The sequence below is a fragment of the Phaethon lepturus genome, unplaced genomic scaffold, assembly GCF_000687285.1.
Source record: "Phaethon lepturus isolate BGI_N335 unplaced genomic scaffold, ASM68728v1 scaffold12006, whole genome shotgun sequence".
NCBI classification, from domain to species: Eukaryota; Metazoa; Chordata; class Aves; order Phaethontiformes; family Phaethontidae; genus Phaethon; species Phaethon lepturus.
In genome coordinates, this window is record NW_010546971.1 from 39,412 (window position 1) to 55,923 (window position 16,512).

A 16,512-nucleotide genomic window follows, 5' to 3' on the forward strand; every position below is an offset into this window, starting at 1 on the left:
GGAAAGTTAATGCATGTCTGTTGACATGCATGGATTTACAGGGGCAATGAGGGACACTAAGCATGTTTGAACAAATCCATATTGCTCCTCGATATATGAACTAAGTTTGAATGTCACTATGCAAGGGTTAAGTAATAACTCTATGCCATTTGTCAGACATCACATTCTGTCTTAACTGTTGACAAAAAAAAAGTCATCACTTACATGGTGACTGAAAGAACAGGAAAAAAAAAGGAAAAAATATAGCACTGCTAAATATTTTATTTTAGTAGGATTTTATTGCAAAAGGTTTTAGCCCTCATAATGGTTGTGATTAAACTGACTTAGACATACTGATTTCTTTTTTTATGTGTAATGAATATTATATATGACATTTTTATAGTAAGTATTTTATAATAGTATTTAACATTTTCAATCTTTGATAGTTGGATGTAAGAATTCTACTAATGTGGCATTTGATATAAGAGATCCAATATACTTTAAATAATTTTAAAATTTCTTTGTATGTCTCTATCAAAATATTTTTGATGCATCTGCATATGTTTTCCATTCACAAAATAGAAGCCTATCCTAGCAACACATTAAGCAGAACATTTTGTATTGGTCCAAGGTAACACTGTATTTGCCTTGGTGGCTACTTCTAAGCAATCCTTATAACTAGTTCCCTCTGCATACCTTTAATTTCAAGTTCTGCTCTTGCGCATTGATAATGTGCAAAGCCTTTGTATAATTGATAGGTATTACTTCAATGATCACAAAAGGGGAAATATTTCTAAATGTTTTCTCTCTATTCCAATGGCTACTTCTCAGCATGTTCTTCAAATGCCTTGCTTTGAGTCTTCCACAGATGACGTTTTGTGGTATTAAAAAAAAAAAGAATCAGGCTGCAAGCAGATTTAGTACAGACACACAGTTTGAGCCAGAAATGGGATCTGATCCTGCCCTTTGCTCCATGCTGACTCTAGTGGAGTAGGTGGAATTGCTCCAGCTCATCACAGCTCAGCTGAGAACAGAGTGAGGTCTCCAAGATCTCCATACGGCACAGTCAGTTGCCGCTGCAGCAGCCCATCCAAATTAGTTGATTGCTTACTGCCACCCCAGACAAGGACAAGTTTTCATGGAGTCACTCCCGTAAGACGCAAAACGCCTGCCCTTCACCAGAAACCTATTTTCCGTACAAGCTCAGGAACAGCATTGCCACAAATCTCATTAACATTTGCTGACACGTTTTGAGGTCACATGCATTATCTTTCTAGCCGCTGCAACACATCTTTCAATGCCGTGTGTGCTTTGTCATGTCATCACCAAGTAACCAGAAGCAATTGTTTCCATGGGACAACTAACACTACGGGATTGCACAGCAAATGTGTTACATGGAGATAATTTGTGTGCAGCTGTATTGGGTGGAAAAAAAAAAAGTTGAGGCCTAAATAGCGGAAAGAAAAAGCAGATACTTTGTTCATGGGTATTTATGTCTGCCAACAAGTTGTATAGTAGCGGATGGCCTCACATTCCCGTAAGAGCACTCGGAGTGTCAAAATGCATGCGACAGGCAAGGCCTGCCTGCAGGCAGCAGCGTGATGTGCTGTGCCTGCTCCTCTTAGTTCTGCTTGAGAAACACCCCTGACTCCGCAAGGCATAGTCAAAGGTAAGAGGCTGGGAGACAGGTCAACACTTTTCTGAGTGAATCAGGCTGTGGAGGGAAGTGGATTGACATAGCACGTTGAGACCATCAGGAGCCTGAGCCTGTAAATATTTGCTAGCGTGGAGCAGGCGTCCCTGTGCCAGAACCATGTGTATTTTCTTTAAAGGTCAATCAGCTGTGGGAGGTGTTGTCAATCTGCTTCTGCCAGCCTTTCCCGTGTGTGAATGTCAGGGCTCTGGCTGAACACGCTCTGCTGAGTTGGGCTGCAGGAATCGGTGCCGGCCATCTCCTGCAAATGGGCAGGTCGGGAGGGACGACAGCTAACTTACTGACAGTCACGGCAGGTTGCCAAAAACCTGAATGCGCCTCCCACAGAAAACACACTTGGTAACACTGTGCCCTGAGTCAAAAGGCAGCCTGGAGAGCTGAAGCAGTCAGCTTGACATGTCAACTCTCCTTCAGCTCACTGACATAGAGGGAGAGCCTTTATTTATTTATTTATTCATTTATTTATTTATTACACATAGCATAGGATTGTTTTGGGGTTTTTCTTTGGACAAACACTTATCTCCAAGCACAAAATCTCTGATGTGGAATGATATAATATGCATGCAAAAACCCCACATATAATGAAGCAGGAAGTGAAAAATCACCCAGTTCTTTTTCAGCTGTGATTTTAAGGGGCAAAGTGAATGGCCACACTCCATTTTAGACATCTTAGTTTAAATAAATAGAGGAGTCAATTCCACTAAGCCTGCCTAAATGAGATGCTGTTCTGCATTCTATGTAGCATACAGGAGCAAAGTTCCTACCTACAAAGCAAACGGCTATTAAAGGCACTTCAGTGCTAGCAAATAGCTTGGATTGAACAAACTATGATAGAGTATAATATGTCAGGTTAAGTAGTTTTATCAAAATCAAATCACTTTGCAAAATTAGGTCAATCTTACTGGAATTTAATCTGGGGCAAAATGAGAGAAAAAGCTTTCCCAGCATTGAACTACCTCATTGCAAGATTTTTTGGGAAGAAGCTTGTTGAGTCTTTATTTACCAGCCTAAAAAGCATGCAATAAAAATGAATGTACTATTTAAAAGTCAATTGTTGCAAATTTTAAACAATTGGATTGGAAATATCAAACAGTTTTACCACATGATAATGGGGTTGAGGGTGATTTGCCTTTCTTAACTTTCTGTTATGGAATATTTCAAAACTTTTGTTTTAGGCTCAAATTCAATAGGAAAACCAATTTCAAATACACATCATCTTTCATGAAATTATCTTACATCCTTTGTAAACATCACAACCATTGCTCTTCCTCAGAAGAGATACCAGCTATTGTGAGAAACTTCTTTTTTTGGGAACGAATTGTTAAAGGCTAGGAATGGTGCTCAGGGTTTGACTTGCTGTGGACAGTGTGTTCATGGAGTAGAATCTGAAGCATACTTTAGTCAATAGGAAGGTTCCTCTTGGTTTCTGAGGCTTTGGATGACATTTAGAATGTACATTTTTGTAACACCCAGCTCCATAGCGGAAAGAGACACCCCCCACACCCCATGATAACCTACCAATGCATCTGCTTTATGCTTTAGCTTCTTAGCCTCTTGCATGTAATAATCCGCATTGTGAAGCCTAAAGAGACAAAATCAATTATTTCAAGTCTTTGTTTTCATACAGTTGGACAAATATTGTTTGAGAAAATTGTTGACTGCTTCCAAGAACAATTTTGACATATACGCCCACTTATCTCTTTAAATCTTAACCTGATATTAATCTGAAGCTGCTGTATGCAAAGATATGATGGGTGACTAGAATGTAAAATAACTAGCTGTAGAAATTGGCCACCCGAAAGACCCATTAATGTGTGCTGAACAGAGGAAAATGAAAAATTTTTTAAACTAATTAAGCATAAGAAGTTTCCATTAGAGGAGCTAAAATAAAAAAAAATGAAGAAGAATTACCGTGAACCAACATTCATGATCTGAAAACATTTATCAACAGAGTCTTCATTAATCAGTGACAACAGTTCATTTGTAAAGATTAAAACTGTGTGTGCCTTTGTGCAGCACTATCCACACAGGTGCCCAGTGCTAGCATTATAATCAAAGATACTCTCTTTCATTGGGAGATCTGCTTGCATGAAAATCCCAACTAGATAACATGCGGCTATCCCAGAGATCCAATAATACTTACACATCATCAAATGTTATTTTGGGTCTTCTGGGCTCAGAATTCCCATTGGAAAGCATTGGCATTGCAGACCAGATGTCTGTTTCTAGATGGCTGGTGTCAAGAAGAGTGTTGACTGTTGGCGTATTGTGAGATTCTTCCTCCTAGAAAAAAAGGACTGTTAGTAACTCTTCATAGTTCAAACAAACACCTTCCAACAATGTAAGTGCTCACATACACCCCACCAAAAAAATCCCAAACAAGCAAAAGGCTAAGGCACAAAGTATTACTCATATATACCTGATTACATTCAGGTTACCTCACAAAACCACTCTTCCACCCTTTACAACATAAGCCCATTAGGTGAATTAGGCAATGTGACTCTACCTTGGACCTCTCACCTGCACTGTTAACTGACACTCTTAGGTGACGTCAGCCTGGATACCACAGTGTTACTAGCTAGAGACACTGGTTAAAGCAAGGGTGGGCAAATCGAATGCAGAAGAGCTGGATGTAAACTCAACTTCATTCAAGGTGTATCACACTAATGTAACCTTTTTTTCTATATTATTATTAGCTAACTATAAGGTGTTTAAAAAATTTGCTCGGATTTCAGCAAGGAACCGTTTCCTCACCCTTGCTACACAGAACAGAGAGAAGAACGGGAAGCAGAAGTCAGGAGCTATGCCTTTGCATTGATTAAAACCAGAAGGATAACAGAGGCATTTAAATCAGGCAATTGCAACTTGCCAGCTAGGTCCACAAACTAAATTACAGATGAACCAATGAACTAGCGAAAGAAATCTAACATTTTTAAAGAGACAAATATTTCATGTAGCATGATAATAGATAGAGCAAGGATAAATCCGACTAAAGATGCTGGGAGTGAGAGGAAGTGGCCCCGCTGTTTACATAGCATTGTTTATTTGCTGACATATGCAGTTCATTTTGGCATTGATTTCAGTTGAAGGCAGGTGTATTACTCTCGCAGCTTGAAGTGACACAATGATATCAGAAAGCAACAGGGATGAATGAATAAGGTGAAGTGATTTGTCACCTACGATCCAATGTAACTTGTGAGTTTCACTATTACAGTGCAGGGTAACAACCTTTCACAAAGCAGCGAGCTGTGAAAAATGCGGATATGCATGTCCTTTTCTGTGGCAGAATTCTCTTCTTATCTTTTAATTTTGACAGTGATACTAAGATACAGTTTGATAATAAATGCTATGTCTGAAACTCTAGAGGGAGGACTATTTTCTAAACTGGACCAAAACCCTGAAGTTTCCCCGTTTAACCTAAAAGAGAATGACAAACTATGTGAAATTTCATTTTTTTTAGTGAATTTGCTATGCAGCTTCTAGTTTTGGCTCTTTATCATGTATTTTCAGTAAAAAGACATCTGAATCTGGTGAAAAGCCAGCAAGAAAGAATTGTCTATGTGACAACCTTTGATGGGGAGATGGCTCTAACAGAATGATGGGGGTGTTTTTTGAAAAAAAAAAAAAAACCCTATTCACATGGTATCTGAAAGCTTATATACATAGTTCATGGGGATTAGGTGTAAATAAACAATACTGCTGTAAGCTGGGAGCCTGCAAGCCTGAGAGAAGATATTTCCATGTTGAGTGTGCTATGGATAGGTAGCTCTCCTTTAAATTTTTATTATCTGTTTAGTTTAGGCCGCAATATTCAGTATAACTACAGTGCTTAATTCTGGCTGAGAATTTGGGTAATTATTCAGGTGATGGATGCCAAAATTCTTGAAATTTTATTTTCAAAATGTGTGTGTGGTTGCTACAGAGTTAAGGGACTGATGGCAGCTAGTTGGTGGCTGCAGAGGCTCTCCTCAGGCTCAGGGACAGGGTGTTTCAGGGAGTGACATGCAACGCCAAGTAGATGCCTAACGCTGATCTAAAAACAGAACTTGCAAGAGTTGCTTATGCCCTGCTCTGTAAAGATCCACTCCTCGCTGCTCTTGAAAACAGACTTAAAAATAGATACTGGGAAAAAAAAATCAAACAGAACAAAATTAAGTTAATTTTATTTTATCTTGTTCACTTCCAGCAGCTGAGGTCGGTTACTTACACAGATTCCTTTGGAGTTAGAAGAGGATTTATTTTCATTCTTTCTGTGTTTAGAAACAGAGGAGGAAGAGCTGCTGGTCTGAGAGGTGTTTGTGACGTTGGTGTCTTGGCTGAAGGAGCTGTTGTCACTGCTGTGCCGCCGATGCACAGGCTCGTCCAAGAGGGGGGATAATGGAGGAGGGAACAGCTTCTCTTCTCTTTTCTTTGCCACCTTCTTCACTGAGCTACTGCTGCTCCTGGGACACAGATAAGAACCAGTTGCATTTCAAGAACCTTGGTTAATTGTCCATAGCACAAAGCTCTAGATTTTATTTACTGAGAAGCTAGCTCTACCCTCAAATATGTCCTGCAGTCCCCATGTCGTAGGAGCTAAGTCAAAAGGGGACAGGCAGTGAAAACAGAAGAGCTACCTCTGTCTTTTCAACGGCTGCAGAAACCTCCTGCTTTGGAGGACAACTCTCAGTGCATTAGTACAAATTGCACCCAATTTATATGCTAATTTGAGTCAGTCTTCATTTGAGAGGTCACAGAGGTTCTGACTCAGCAAAGTGCTGGAAAGTTTTACATATGGGGTTAGTTCCTTTGACTTGAAGTATGACTATTTATGTGTTTAACATTAAGCATCTTTTTAAGAGGTGGATTAGGGCCCACATAAGCAACCTTTGCAAAAAAACATAATAGCACATGGCATGTGAACAAACAAAAAAAACTTGTAACAACTACAAAATGATAACCATAACAGTAACAAGACAATAATTATTTGACCTCTAGAATAAAACCAATGTTCAACACTATATTAAAATGATACACTGTAGCTGGCAAAAGCCCTTGAGCAAATATTGGTTGATGAATTGAACGTGATTCAGAAAATGAACATGGTTTTGACATGAAAGCTTGAGTAATATGATAATCTATTGTCTGTTTCATGTACAGAAATTGTTAGCTGGCTAGAATTGGCAGCTGTGATACACAGTAAAAACAAAAAACCTGTTAGACCTTTCTTCCCTCAAATCCATCAAAAAAGAAAAAAAACAAAACCCAGCACTCCACTGACTATTTAACATGTTAATTTACTCATAGATTTTTATTTTAGGTACTGTCCCAGCTCAGTCAATGAAGATAACCTGAATTTTAATCTTTTGTTAGACATCTTAATATCGCACTACACGATCATTTACTTTTCATGATTATTGACTAAAATTTCAATAACAAATTAAGTCAACAAGAATTTATGTATCGTTCCCAGTCACTTTCAGTCAGTGTCAGGAATTATAGATCTACTTTGCCTTAAAGTAACCAGGGACAGAGGAGAAGGCAACCCACGTTTCCTTACTCCTCATTCTGGAGCGCGCTCTCATTCCAGTCTCGCCTCTTTTGCAGTTTCACCAACAGTATCAATACCTGCACCTGCTTTGGGCATTCCCCTACTTTGGACCTTTGGGGATATAAAAAAAATTTAGTCTATCTGTGAAATCAGAGAATGAAATCAAACAAACTCGCCATGTTTCAGGTTTTATATCTCTTCTACTCAAAACTATTTTCAACTGAAGCAGAGTTAAACATATCTTATTTGAAACTCTCTGGTATTAAAGGTCTTCAGACTGAAGAAATAAAATGAGCACAGAATTTGTCTTGTCTTACAGTAGGACTGGTATGGATGCTGTCCTGCTCAGAAAACACATGGGACTGAAGAAGATCAAAGGAAAGCGACCAGGTTGGAAGAGACTGGCAGTTTTTCGAGGAGACCAATTTTATGCACATGTGGTCCTGCAACATGGCCTTCAAAAAGTTTTCACTCAAAGCCCCATCTGTTAGCCTTCTTACCCCTGCCCCATCTGTTACCTTTCTTACCCGCAAAGGGCATTTTGGAACTCAGACAACCTACTACAGCTATAGCACAATAATACTCTGAACTTCTTCCAGTGGAAAGTTTTCCAAAGGAGGGTAAGCACTGCCCCAAGAAAGCACGTGCAAGTGCTACTGGATTGTACAGAGGCAAAGCAGACACAGTTAATGAAATACCCAGGAGCAGAATCCAAACCTTCTGCCTCCCAAATGAGTGTCCTACACAGGGAACCCTGAACATGCATATATGGGTGGGAGCATGGAGCAAAGGGGTTCTCTGTGCCGCTCTGCAAGGAGGTGTGTGGAGCTCTTCATCCTCCCCGGTACAGCTCTGCAAAGGGAAGAGCAACCAAGTCTGTCAGATCTACCTCAAAAGTGTCTGAAGAAAAACTGCATGTGAGCCATTGGCCAAGTCCTCTTTAGGATCTGACTCTGCACGACTAGTGAGGCTCCTCAGCACATCCCTGGCTGTTGCCAGGGCTAATGCAGGACTGTCACTTGCACAGTCTTCCGCTGCATGGGGAAATTGAAGGCACATATAAAGCAGTCGAAGCAACATTCCTCAGCTGCTACATGGAAGTGAAGGGATTAAGAGAGTAGTACAAGAAAAAATTAAGGCAGCTGCAGGTACCATGGTTAAAACTTCACTACTTAAAACTTCACCAGTTCACTTCATCTTTGGACCCAAATATAAGATGGGGCAAACCAAGATACAGGTGCAGCTACTCAGCGCTGGCACACAAGTCAGTCTGTGGGTAGGAAGACTTAACTGCAAAGGAAAATGTGCTTAGGGATATTTTTTTTTACATAACTCAAATTAAAAAAAAAAAACCAACAATACGGTTATAATTCTGTCTGTTTTTGTTTTTTCTTTTTTTTTCCCTATTGCCCACTTAATCCTGTGACTTTTCACAGGAATTAAGCTGAAAATTTATTTAGCAATGTTACCTTCCTCAGATTTATGCCAAAGCATTTATGTTAACAATAACCTCCATGAAATAGTTTGTTACCAGCACTTAACCAGATTGTCACTTTGCTTTGGGTTGTTAATGGGCTAAGAAACTGGTCTTTGATTGCAGTAATCACTAATTTTGAATGAATTTATTGCAATAATTACCGAGACTCAATGGTTTAATTTGCTGACATGATTGTTAGTTAAACTATATTTAAAATCTAGGGAGAAACACAATAAAAGTGCAAGGAAGAAATACAAGCAGAACTGATGGTCTTGTGGCTGCAGGGTTTAATCTGTGTGTCTGAAAAGGCCAATTATCAAGGAACAAGAAGGCTTCCCATCTGCTTTTTTTTCCCCAGCCTGGTTTCTTTCAGGGCAGAAAGCAAGCAAGCAGGCAACAAGAGGTCAGTATGTGAACGAGGGAGAATTTCCATCTACTCTCACGTTTCAAGCTGCCTTTCTTTGCCCTTCCTTTATCCACTCCTTGTGGTATGCAGTGGTATCTCTGGCCTATTAGTGAGACAAAGCCATTGTCTACACGAATCACTTGGCTTTCTTTTGCCTCTACTCTCCCTGTCCACAATGAAATGCCGCACATTGACGGTGTATCTGATTTTCTGCAGGGGGTTAGCAGGGAAAGGTCACTCCCGCATTAGTTTGGACCATATGGCAGCAACTGAATGAAGCTGAAGTCATTGTTAGATGTAGAAAGCTGCCTCTGCCATGAACAAACCCCAATGAACGCTGTTGTGACTACCCAAGGGATCGGCTACTGTATGTTGCCAAGGACAGGTGCATCTTTAACTAAAAGTCAAACAAAAGGGAACAGGAAATCTTGAAAAACAGTCTGAAATGTTTGCCTCAGACAGACTTCTAGCATGCCTGTTAGACAGCAGGCATGTTTCACTAGTATAAGCCTAGTCTGAAATTGAGACTCACGGTTTGTATCAGCAAATAACTCTGTTGTTAGAAACTGCCAAATGTTGGTGAATAGTGCCGTGCCTGGACTGGGTCTACCAATCAGGTATTCAGATATCAATGGTATTCAGCTGCACATACAATTAATGATTAGATTAAAATTGTTCTGGCAAGCAAGTAAATACATACATAATCCTCTGCTGCAAAGTGGGCAGCCAATCTGACAAAAATCCAGCCTCAAAACAGTGTTTTAAGGTATTACTATGAATTACCTGGACAAAACACAGTATCATCTATTCCTTCATTTGCTCTGAAATATCAGAAATAAGGAAAATATGTGTCACATCCGATTTAGGAAAAGGCATCAGCCCCAGAGCGTGTGAGGGAAGGAACAGACAGATAACCAGTGGCATATGCAATTACTACATAATATAAACTGGCTCTTGCTTGTGCGAATGGCTTTTAAATTCACAGCTGACCATTTGAAGTCTCTACACTCAAATTGTATATGTGGCCATAGAAACTTGTGGAAATTAGGCATATAATTGCTGATATTAGACATGTAACTCTTTAAAAATTAACTGTGTATCTTTGCTTGCTTTATTGAGCCCATATATTCAGGGAAAGATTATGAGAGACTTGTATTCAGATGCCTAAACCATAGACAGGCAGCCAGTGAGAGCTGCAAAAGCACAGGTATGGCCTATCTTTCACTGATTCCTCCAGACTCCTGAATGCTTCAAATTTTGGCCCAGAGATCATGGTCCTTCTGTCAAAACACTCCTATACCTATAAAAAAGCCCAATGAAAGCCTCTGAAGTCTGCCTTGGGGAACTTGGCTTGTTGGCACAGGGATCCAGTTCTAACGGGGGAGACCTAAGGTTCCTCCCGAGTGAGAACATCCAGCATGGGACGAGTGAGAACATCCACCATGGGATGTAACACCTTCTTAATGGAAGAACATCATCATCACACCTGTAGCTGAATCACCCTCATTTCTCAAAGTCCTCATTTATAGACTTAGGAGTTATGAAGGAAAATGTAGAACCTTTGGGAATAAAGGAACAAATGGCAAAGTCTGTCTCTCAGCCTTCTACCACTAAAATGCTATATTCCCCATGCCCTTGAACACTGTACTTTCAGCTTCCCCTTTCTTGTGCCTCCCCTTAAAACTCTACTTAACCCTCTGGAGCACAGAACCACTCCTGACTGCTTAAAAACAACCTGGGGCTCTCCAGAAATTTGTCATCACACAGTTCAGCCAGCTCCCTAATCTTTTGGGGAATATGTCCATCTATATTCAGTTGCACGTCTCTGGGAGTTGAAGACCTGGATTATCAAACAGTATTGTACTTGTTTCAAGCAAACTCAGAAGACACTAATAACAAATGCAGTGTGATCCAGGTCTCAATCACTGCAGTGGAAAAAAAGTCAGAAAATTTTGTTTCAAAACTTGAGACAAATGAGAGGAAAAGCTAGCATATGGAAATAACTATTGATGGACACAATTATATTTTAACAGAGAATACCAAAGGCTTGAAAGCTCCGAGGAATCAAATTAATGACCTGGAAAACAAGCTCAAATTAAGAAACATCAGGTTGGGGGTGGATCCTTAGGGCTTGCTGATGACAAGAATGGCAAGATTTTTTTAATGGATTGTGGAGGTGTTGGGGATAGATAATCCTTGATTCCCTCTGCGATATATCTCTGCTCATTGTATTTCTAGCAATGACAAACAGGCAAGACCCATTATGATGTTTATCAAATGTACAACATGTTACAGATCACATTGTAACTTTCAACTCACCTGCCTTTCCTGATTTTCTCAGGGGTAGAATGAGAGGTTAGTTCAAGGACTGAAGTTACTCTGTAATTACACCAGTATAAATAAAATGATGCTCAGCCCTCTTTATGGATTTTGAAATTTGTGTGCCATTTCATAAATGATTTTGGAACTTTATCTAAATTTAAATACCACTACAATCAAATTGTTTTCAGAAGCACGTTGCAGGTTTGATTCTTTGCTTGTCCTAGTGTGAAGCAGAAAGAAGTGCCTCATCTCAAAATAGTAAAAGCACAAAATTGATGACAGAAGGGAATTGGACTCTTTGGTTATTTATAGAATGTTAATCTTGTGATTATACTAATCAGAATCATTATTTACGTGGCGCCTGTTTGCTCAAGCATTATAGCCATCTCTCAAAGACACTCTGAAAGGCACCAACTATTTGATTATATGTCTGCTAAAATACAAAGCATGTATGTCTGAAACATTTAGGATGGTCACCCCAGCGTTGCTGTATATACAGTTAAAGAATAAGAGCTGCTGAAGTGAATGGCAAGTCACTATTGTCACTTTTGTTCAATAAAACTGAGAACTGTCTCTTACGAAAACGATTTTAAAAAATAAATTCCAGACAATCAAATAAAGCCCACTTTTAGTAGGATTCTCTGGCCATAGAGGTTAAGGATGATGGGGCAAGAACGAACATTGAAAGGATGCAGTATGGGGGTAGAAGAGTATCCCAGGATTGTGATGGCACTCTGAATTCATGTAGTTCGTTGGAAGGATGAACGAATCTCATCCAACACCATGTGGACCCTCTTCCTAATGGATGGTAATAGCAATGCCAGGTCACTTATGGTTATGAGCTGTAATACTCATCTGGCTCTACAGCAAAGACAGTTGTAGAACAGTACTGTGAAATCCCTCATGACTGATATGTGAAAAAAAAGAACTTACTCTTTAGTGCTGGTTAATCTGTGATTTGGTATCGGAGAGATACAAGGTGGGAGCAGGCATGAAGCTGAAGGGTCCTCCAGGCGCTGCTTCTTGCTTTCAACAAAGGTATCCAGGCTTTCCGTCTGCTTTAACAAAAATAGTAGAGCTTAAAAGATCCAGAATCTATGCACAATTTCACTTGCCATTAAGAGGAGCTCAGGAATCTCAGTGTACATCCTTTACAGTAGCAGTAGTTAAAATACAGGTGAAAAGAAGTCAAAGTCACCTGAAATCAGGGCTAAACGTGCTCCAAACACATGACATGAAGTTATATAACAAGTGACAATTAGGAAGCAAAATACCTCATGTGCTATAGTTATCTTTTGTAGTGCACTGGAATTTAATTAATAATTCAGATGGAATGACTTGATAGTACCAAATCTTACTCAAGTAAATAGCTTGTACTTATTGACTTAATGGAAGTTGATGAGAAAACTTCCCTGAGTAAGTATTCCTCACAGGGCTAAAAGACTACAGGACTGAGTTGGGGTAGTCATTAACAATGATAGCTGGTTTAAAGTTTGCTTTGAAAGATTCCCTGATGCATGACTTTTGTGCCTGAACTAGGATGATACAAGCAAAGCTGATTACTGTTCTGTCACTGGAAACTTTGTATCAGCCTTCAAGCCCACTAATAGATGACTAAAATAAATCTTTTAATAGCATGATTTAGAAAGACAAATCAGGCTCTCCCTACTCTGTTTTAACTGTTGATATACCCTCAAGTCATCCTAATTGGTTTGTTTCCCTTTGGGTAGCGGTGAACAATCATACAGCGACTGAACGGGCTGTTTCGGAGTGTAGCTTACATTTGTACAGTCCTGGAGCAAGATGCCTCATTTTGTTACTTTCTAATTCAAAGTCCCAGCTAATGAAATTATGAGGTTCCAACTTTCATATAATCCTTTTTTTTTCCTGAGAGCCCTCAGTTTAGTTGTCAAGACTATACTTGTGTTTTAGCCAAGATTCCTTCTCCATCATACTGACACTCCACTAGGTTTCTTGTATAATTAACATACACCCTGATATACTTATACATACATATAAGCATGGACATTTATATATCCCTTTCCTCTTTCTTCTCTTCTCCTTCCTTCTTACATGTCTGCCTTCAGTGTACAGCTAGAATATAAATTGAATAAAAATCTGCTGAGTTTACTCATGTGATTATTTCCACTTAATTCAACAGGGAAGGAGCCAGTGCAGTGACTCATGTACGCAGGGGTGCAGACCCTGTGTCTGCCTGGCATTGTCTGTCTTTGTCTTCTATTAACTCTCTCGTACCACTGGACTGCTCAAACTCAGGATTTCAAGTCGTCCACTAGAACAGACAGCTGAAGTCACATTCACAATGATTTATGAAATTTGGGGTATAAAAAAATATACACTATGGTGACTTCTCACAGACAGACCAGAGCACAACCATTTCAGCTGGAAAAACTGATTACAAAAATTCATTTATAAAACTTCAGATTCTTTTCTGAAAACACATTTAGTTTGAAGTGCAGTGTCATATCTCACAAGACAGGATACTCTTGGGCATAAATAACATAAAACATATGATAAAACATAACGCCTTAAGTCAAAATACATTTGCCTTTTCAGGTAGCTGTGTAGAGAAAGCAGCTACTTAAGCAATGATATTTCTATGAATCACATTTGTTTATACAACATAACAATATAAAGACTAAATTCACCAGAAGCATAAGCAAGCACCATTCCATTGACTTTAGTGAAACTATGCCTTTTTAAGCCAGTGGTGAAAATGCCTTAATTCTGCAGACAGTAAGACCCTGACTTCCAAATAAAAGTCACATTTTCTGAGTATGGCTGAACCTGTAGTAATATGAACTCACCACTGGGAATCTTTCTGCAGATTACAGAACACTGGAAATTAATGGGTAAGTGAGCAAATACAGTGAAAAAGCTTGTAAGACAAATCTCAAAAAAATACGTTGTTCATTGATTTTGCCAGCTGGAGTTTGTTTTTTACTAGTTTCTGATGTTAATTTGCAATGCACTTGTAAATGTATGCCCTTTGTAAAAACAATAAAGCCTTAGTGTTACGACGTCTCCTTACAGCCCTGCTGCAGGAGCAGTGAGGAATCATCAACTGTGGTCGTGACCTCGAGGATGCATAGAAAGTCAGCGTTTTCCTCTGAATGAGGAAAACAACTTACCTTGTGTTTTCTTTTGGATTTTGTGGATGGTTTTTCAGCTGCTGGGGTAGGGGACTCTCGAGATGGTCGCCTGTGTTTCACAGTTGCCTCTCTTGGTTCACTTTTCACAGACGTGGTTTCAAAAGGCTCTTGTCCAGGTATCCTAGAGAGTAAACTAAGGTCTATTTTCACCCACAGAGATTTGAGTTCTTCATATTCTCTCAGGGGGGACAGAAGTTCATTTTGTACAATTGGGATAGGAGAAAAGAGCTGCTCCTCCAAGTCATTGCTGGTCTGGTCAATGGATGTGTTGCTGCCATTGCTAGTTAAACTACTTACGCTGAGGATGTTACTGCCAGAGTCCTTCACTTTGACACCATTGCCAGATCCAGTGCAAGCTGGCAATACTTTAGCCTGCAAGCTCTCCTCCTGATCTGTATTTGAGTCAGAAGTAGATGAATCTGTTTCAATGAATTCGCGGGACTTGGGGACAATTTTGCTGGGGCCTCTGTACTTTTTCTTCTCTGAAGTGAGACCTGTGCTACTTCGTGGTTCTTTCCTTGGAGCAGTCTTCCCAACTGCTGCTTTAGTTCGAACCTTTGGCTGCTCGGGAGGGTCCTGTGTGTCTTTTTCTTTGGGAGTGTTGCTGGTATTATTTGGTTTGGGCCAGTTATACTCTTCTACACTGGAAGTCCTTTCTACCTTTTTGGGTTGCTTTTTCCCAGTAGTCCTTTGTGAAGTTGGCTCATTATGAGCTGGTGACTTCTGCTTGGAGCTTTTTGCCTCTGGGGTTTTCTGGGCAACCCGCGGTTTGGCTTTCTCTCGGATGGGACTAAGGATCGCCCGGTCTTTGGAATCGGTTGGAGGCAGGCTACTGTTGAGCTTCCCTTTGTTTGGCCCTTCAGCCTGCTGGTTGCTCTGGGCCTGGGAGCTGGTCTCGCTGTGAGGGTCATTTTGATTGCTGATGATGGTCTTGTTGTGGGGGTTCACTTTATTTAGCCATTTATCCAGCTGCCATTTGTTTGTTGAGGGAGGTTCAGGCTGCAGTTTGAAGAATGACAAGAAACAAATTCAGACAGAAGCAATGACTTTCCCTTTAAATGAGAAAGTTTTTAATGTAGCCTTTTATTTCAGTCAACTAGTGGTGACTGCTAGTTTTATGGGAGTATTTATGGAGTATTTATGGTTAATTAGGCTTCCTTATCTGGTTTACAATGTGGCCCTGGAGAAATTTAGTACAACTAAAAAGTTTAGCTGGTCCCTGAAGACATAGTTTTGTCATGTTGCCTTTCCTTAGTCCCAGCTGAATACTGTGTCAATAAAATCTTCTCCAGCTACTGGCAAAAATCTAAATATTTCTTTAAAGCAATTCAAATGTAGGCCAGAAGGATTCTTCCAAAAGCTAGAATGAGTATGTGGGTCATACACGTAAAACGGTAGAGGGAGAAGAAAGTCAACAGCATCAAACAGCACAGAACTCCAACATTTTCCTAAAAAGGAGCAGGATTTCACTCTCTTTTACACCTCCCCCTTCGAGCTGCACTGGTGAGGAGCTGAGAGTGTGGCTTTACCTCTGGTGTGGCACTGCGCGACTCCTCGTTGCACTCGCTGTCACTGGAGCTGCTCTCACTGTCAGAGTCGGACTCAGAGCTGCTCTCGGACTCACTGGAGCTCCCGGAGCCACCGCTGGAATGGGCCAAACCAGTTGCATGTGCTGCTGGCACTGTCAGGCTGCTGTGGGGAGAAGATCCTCTCGTGTCAGTATGCTGCTTGTCCTTTTTAGGGTTGCCTTGGGGGGAGCTACCCTGTTCACACCAACTTTCCTCAGTGTCAACTCCCTCTCCTGCAGTACAGACCCAATGAAAGCTCCAGTGGCCATGCCACGACGTAGCCACCAAAGGAGCCGGCTGGGTTTATGCTTCATGGGACACACTGATAATGGTGTTAATAACA

General features: G+C 40.3%; 1 protein-coding gene across 1 annotated transcript in view; it reads right to left on the minus strand.

The window, feature by feature from the left end:
* The window catches only part of AFF2 (AF4/FMR2 family, member 2), a gene marked incomplete at its 5' end in the record, with an annotated part of 33,262 nt that extends 17,017 nt beyond the window's left edge, over positions 1 to 16,245 (minus strand). Inside the window, 6 exons of the mRNA XM_010289486.1 lie at positions 3,212 to 3,275; positions 3,837 to 3,976; positions 5,901 to 6,129; positions 12,362 to 12,486; positions 14,581 to 15,600; positions 16,131 to 16,245. Coding sequence (XP_010287788.1) covers positions 3,212 to 3,275; positions 3,837 to 3,976; positions 5,901 to 6,129; positions 12,362 to 12,486; positions 14,581 to 15,600; positions 16,131 to 16,245 — 1,693 coding nt within the window. The remainder of the gene's footprint in view (positions 1 to 3,211; positions 3,276 to 3,836; positions 3,977 to 5,900; positions 6,130 to 12,361; positions 12,487 to 14,580; positions 15,601 to 16,130) is intronic.
* Positions 16,246 to 16,512: the final 267 nt, after the last annotated feature.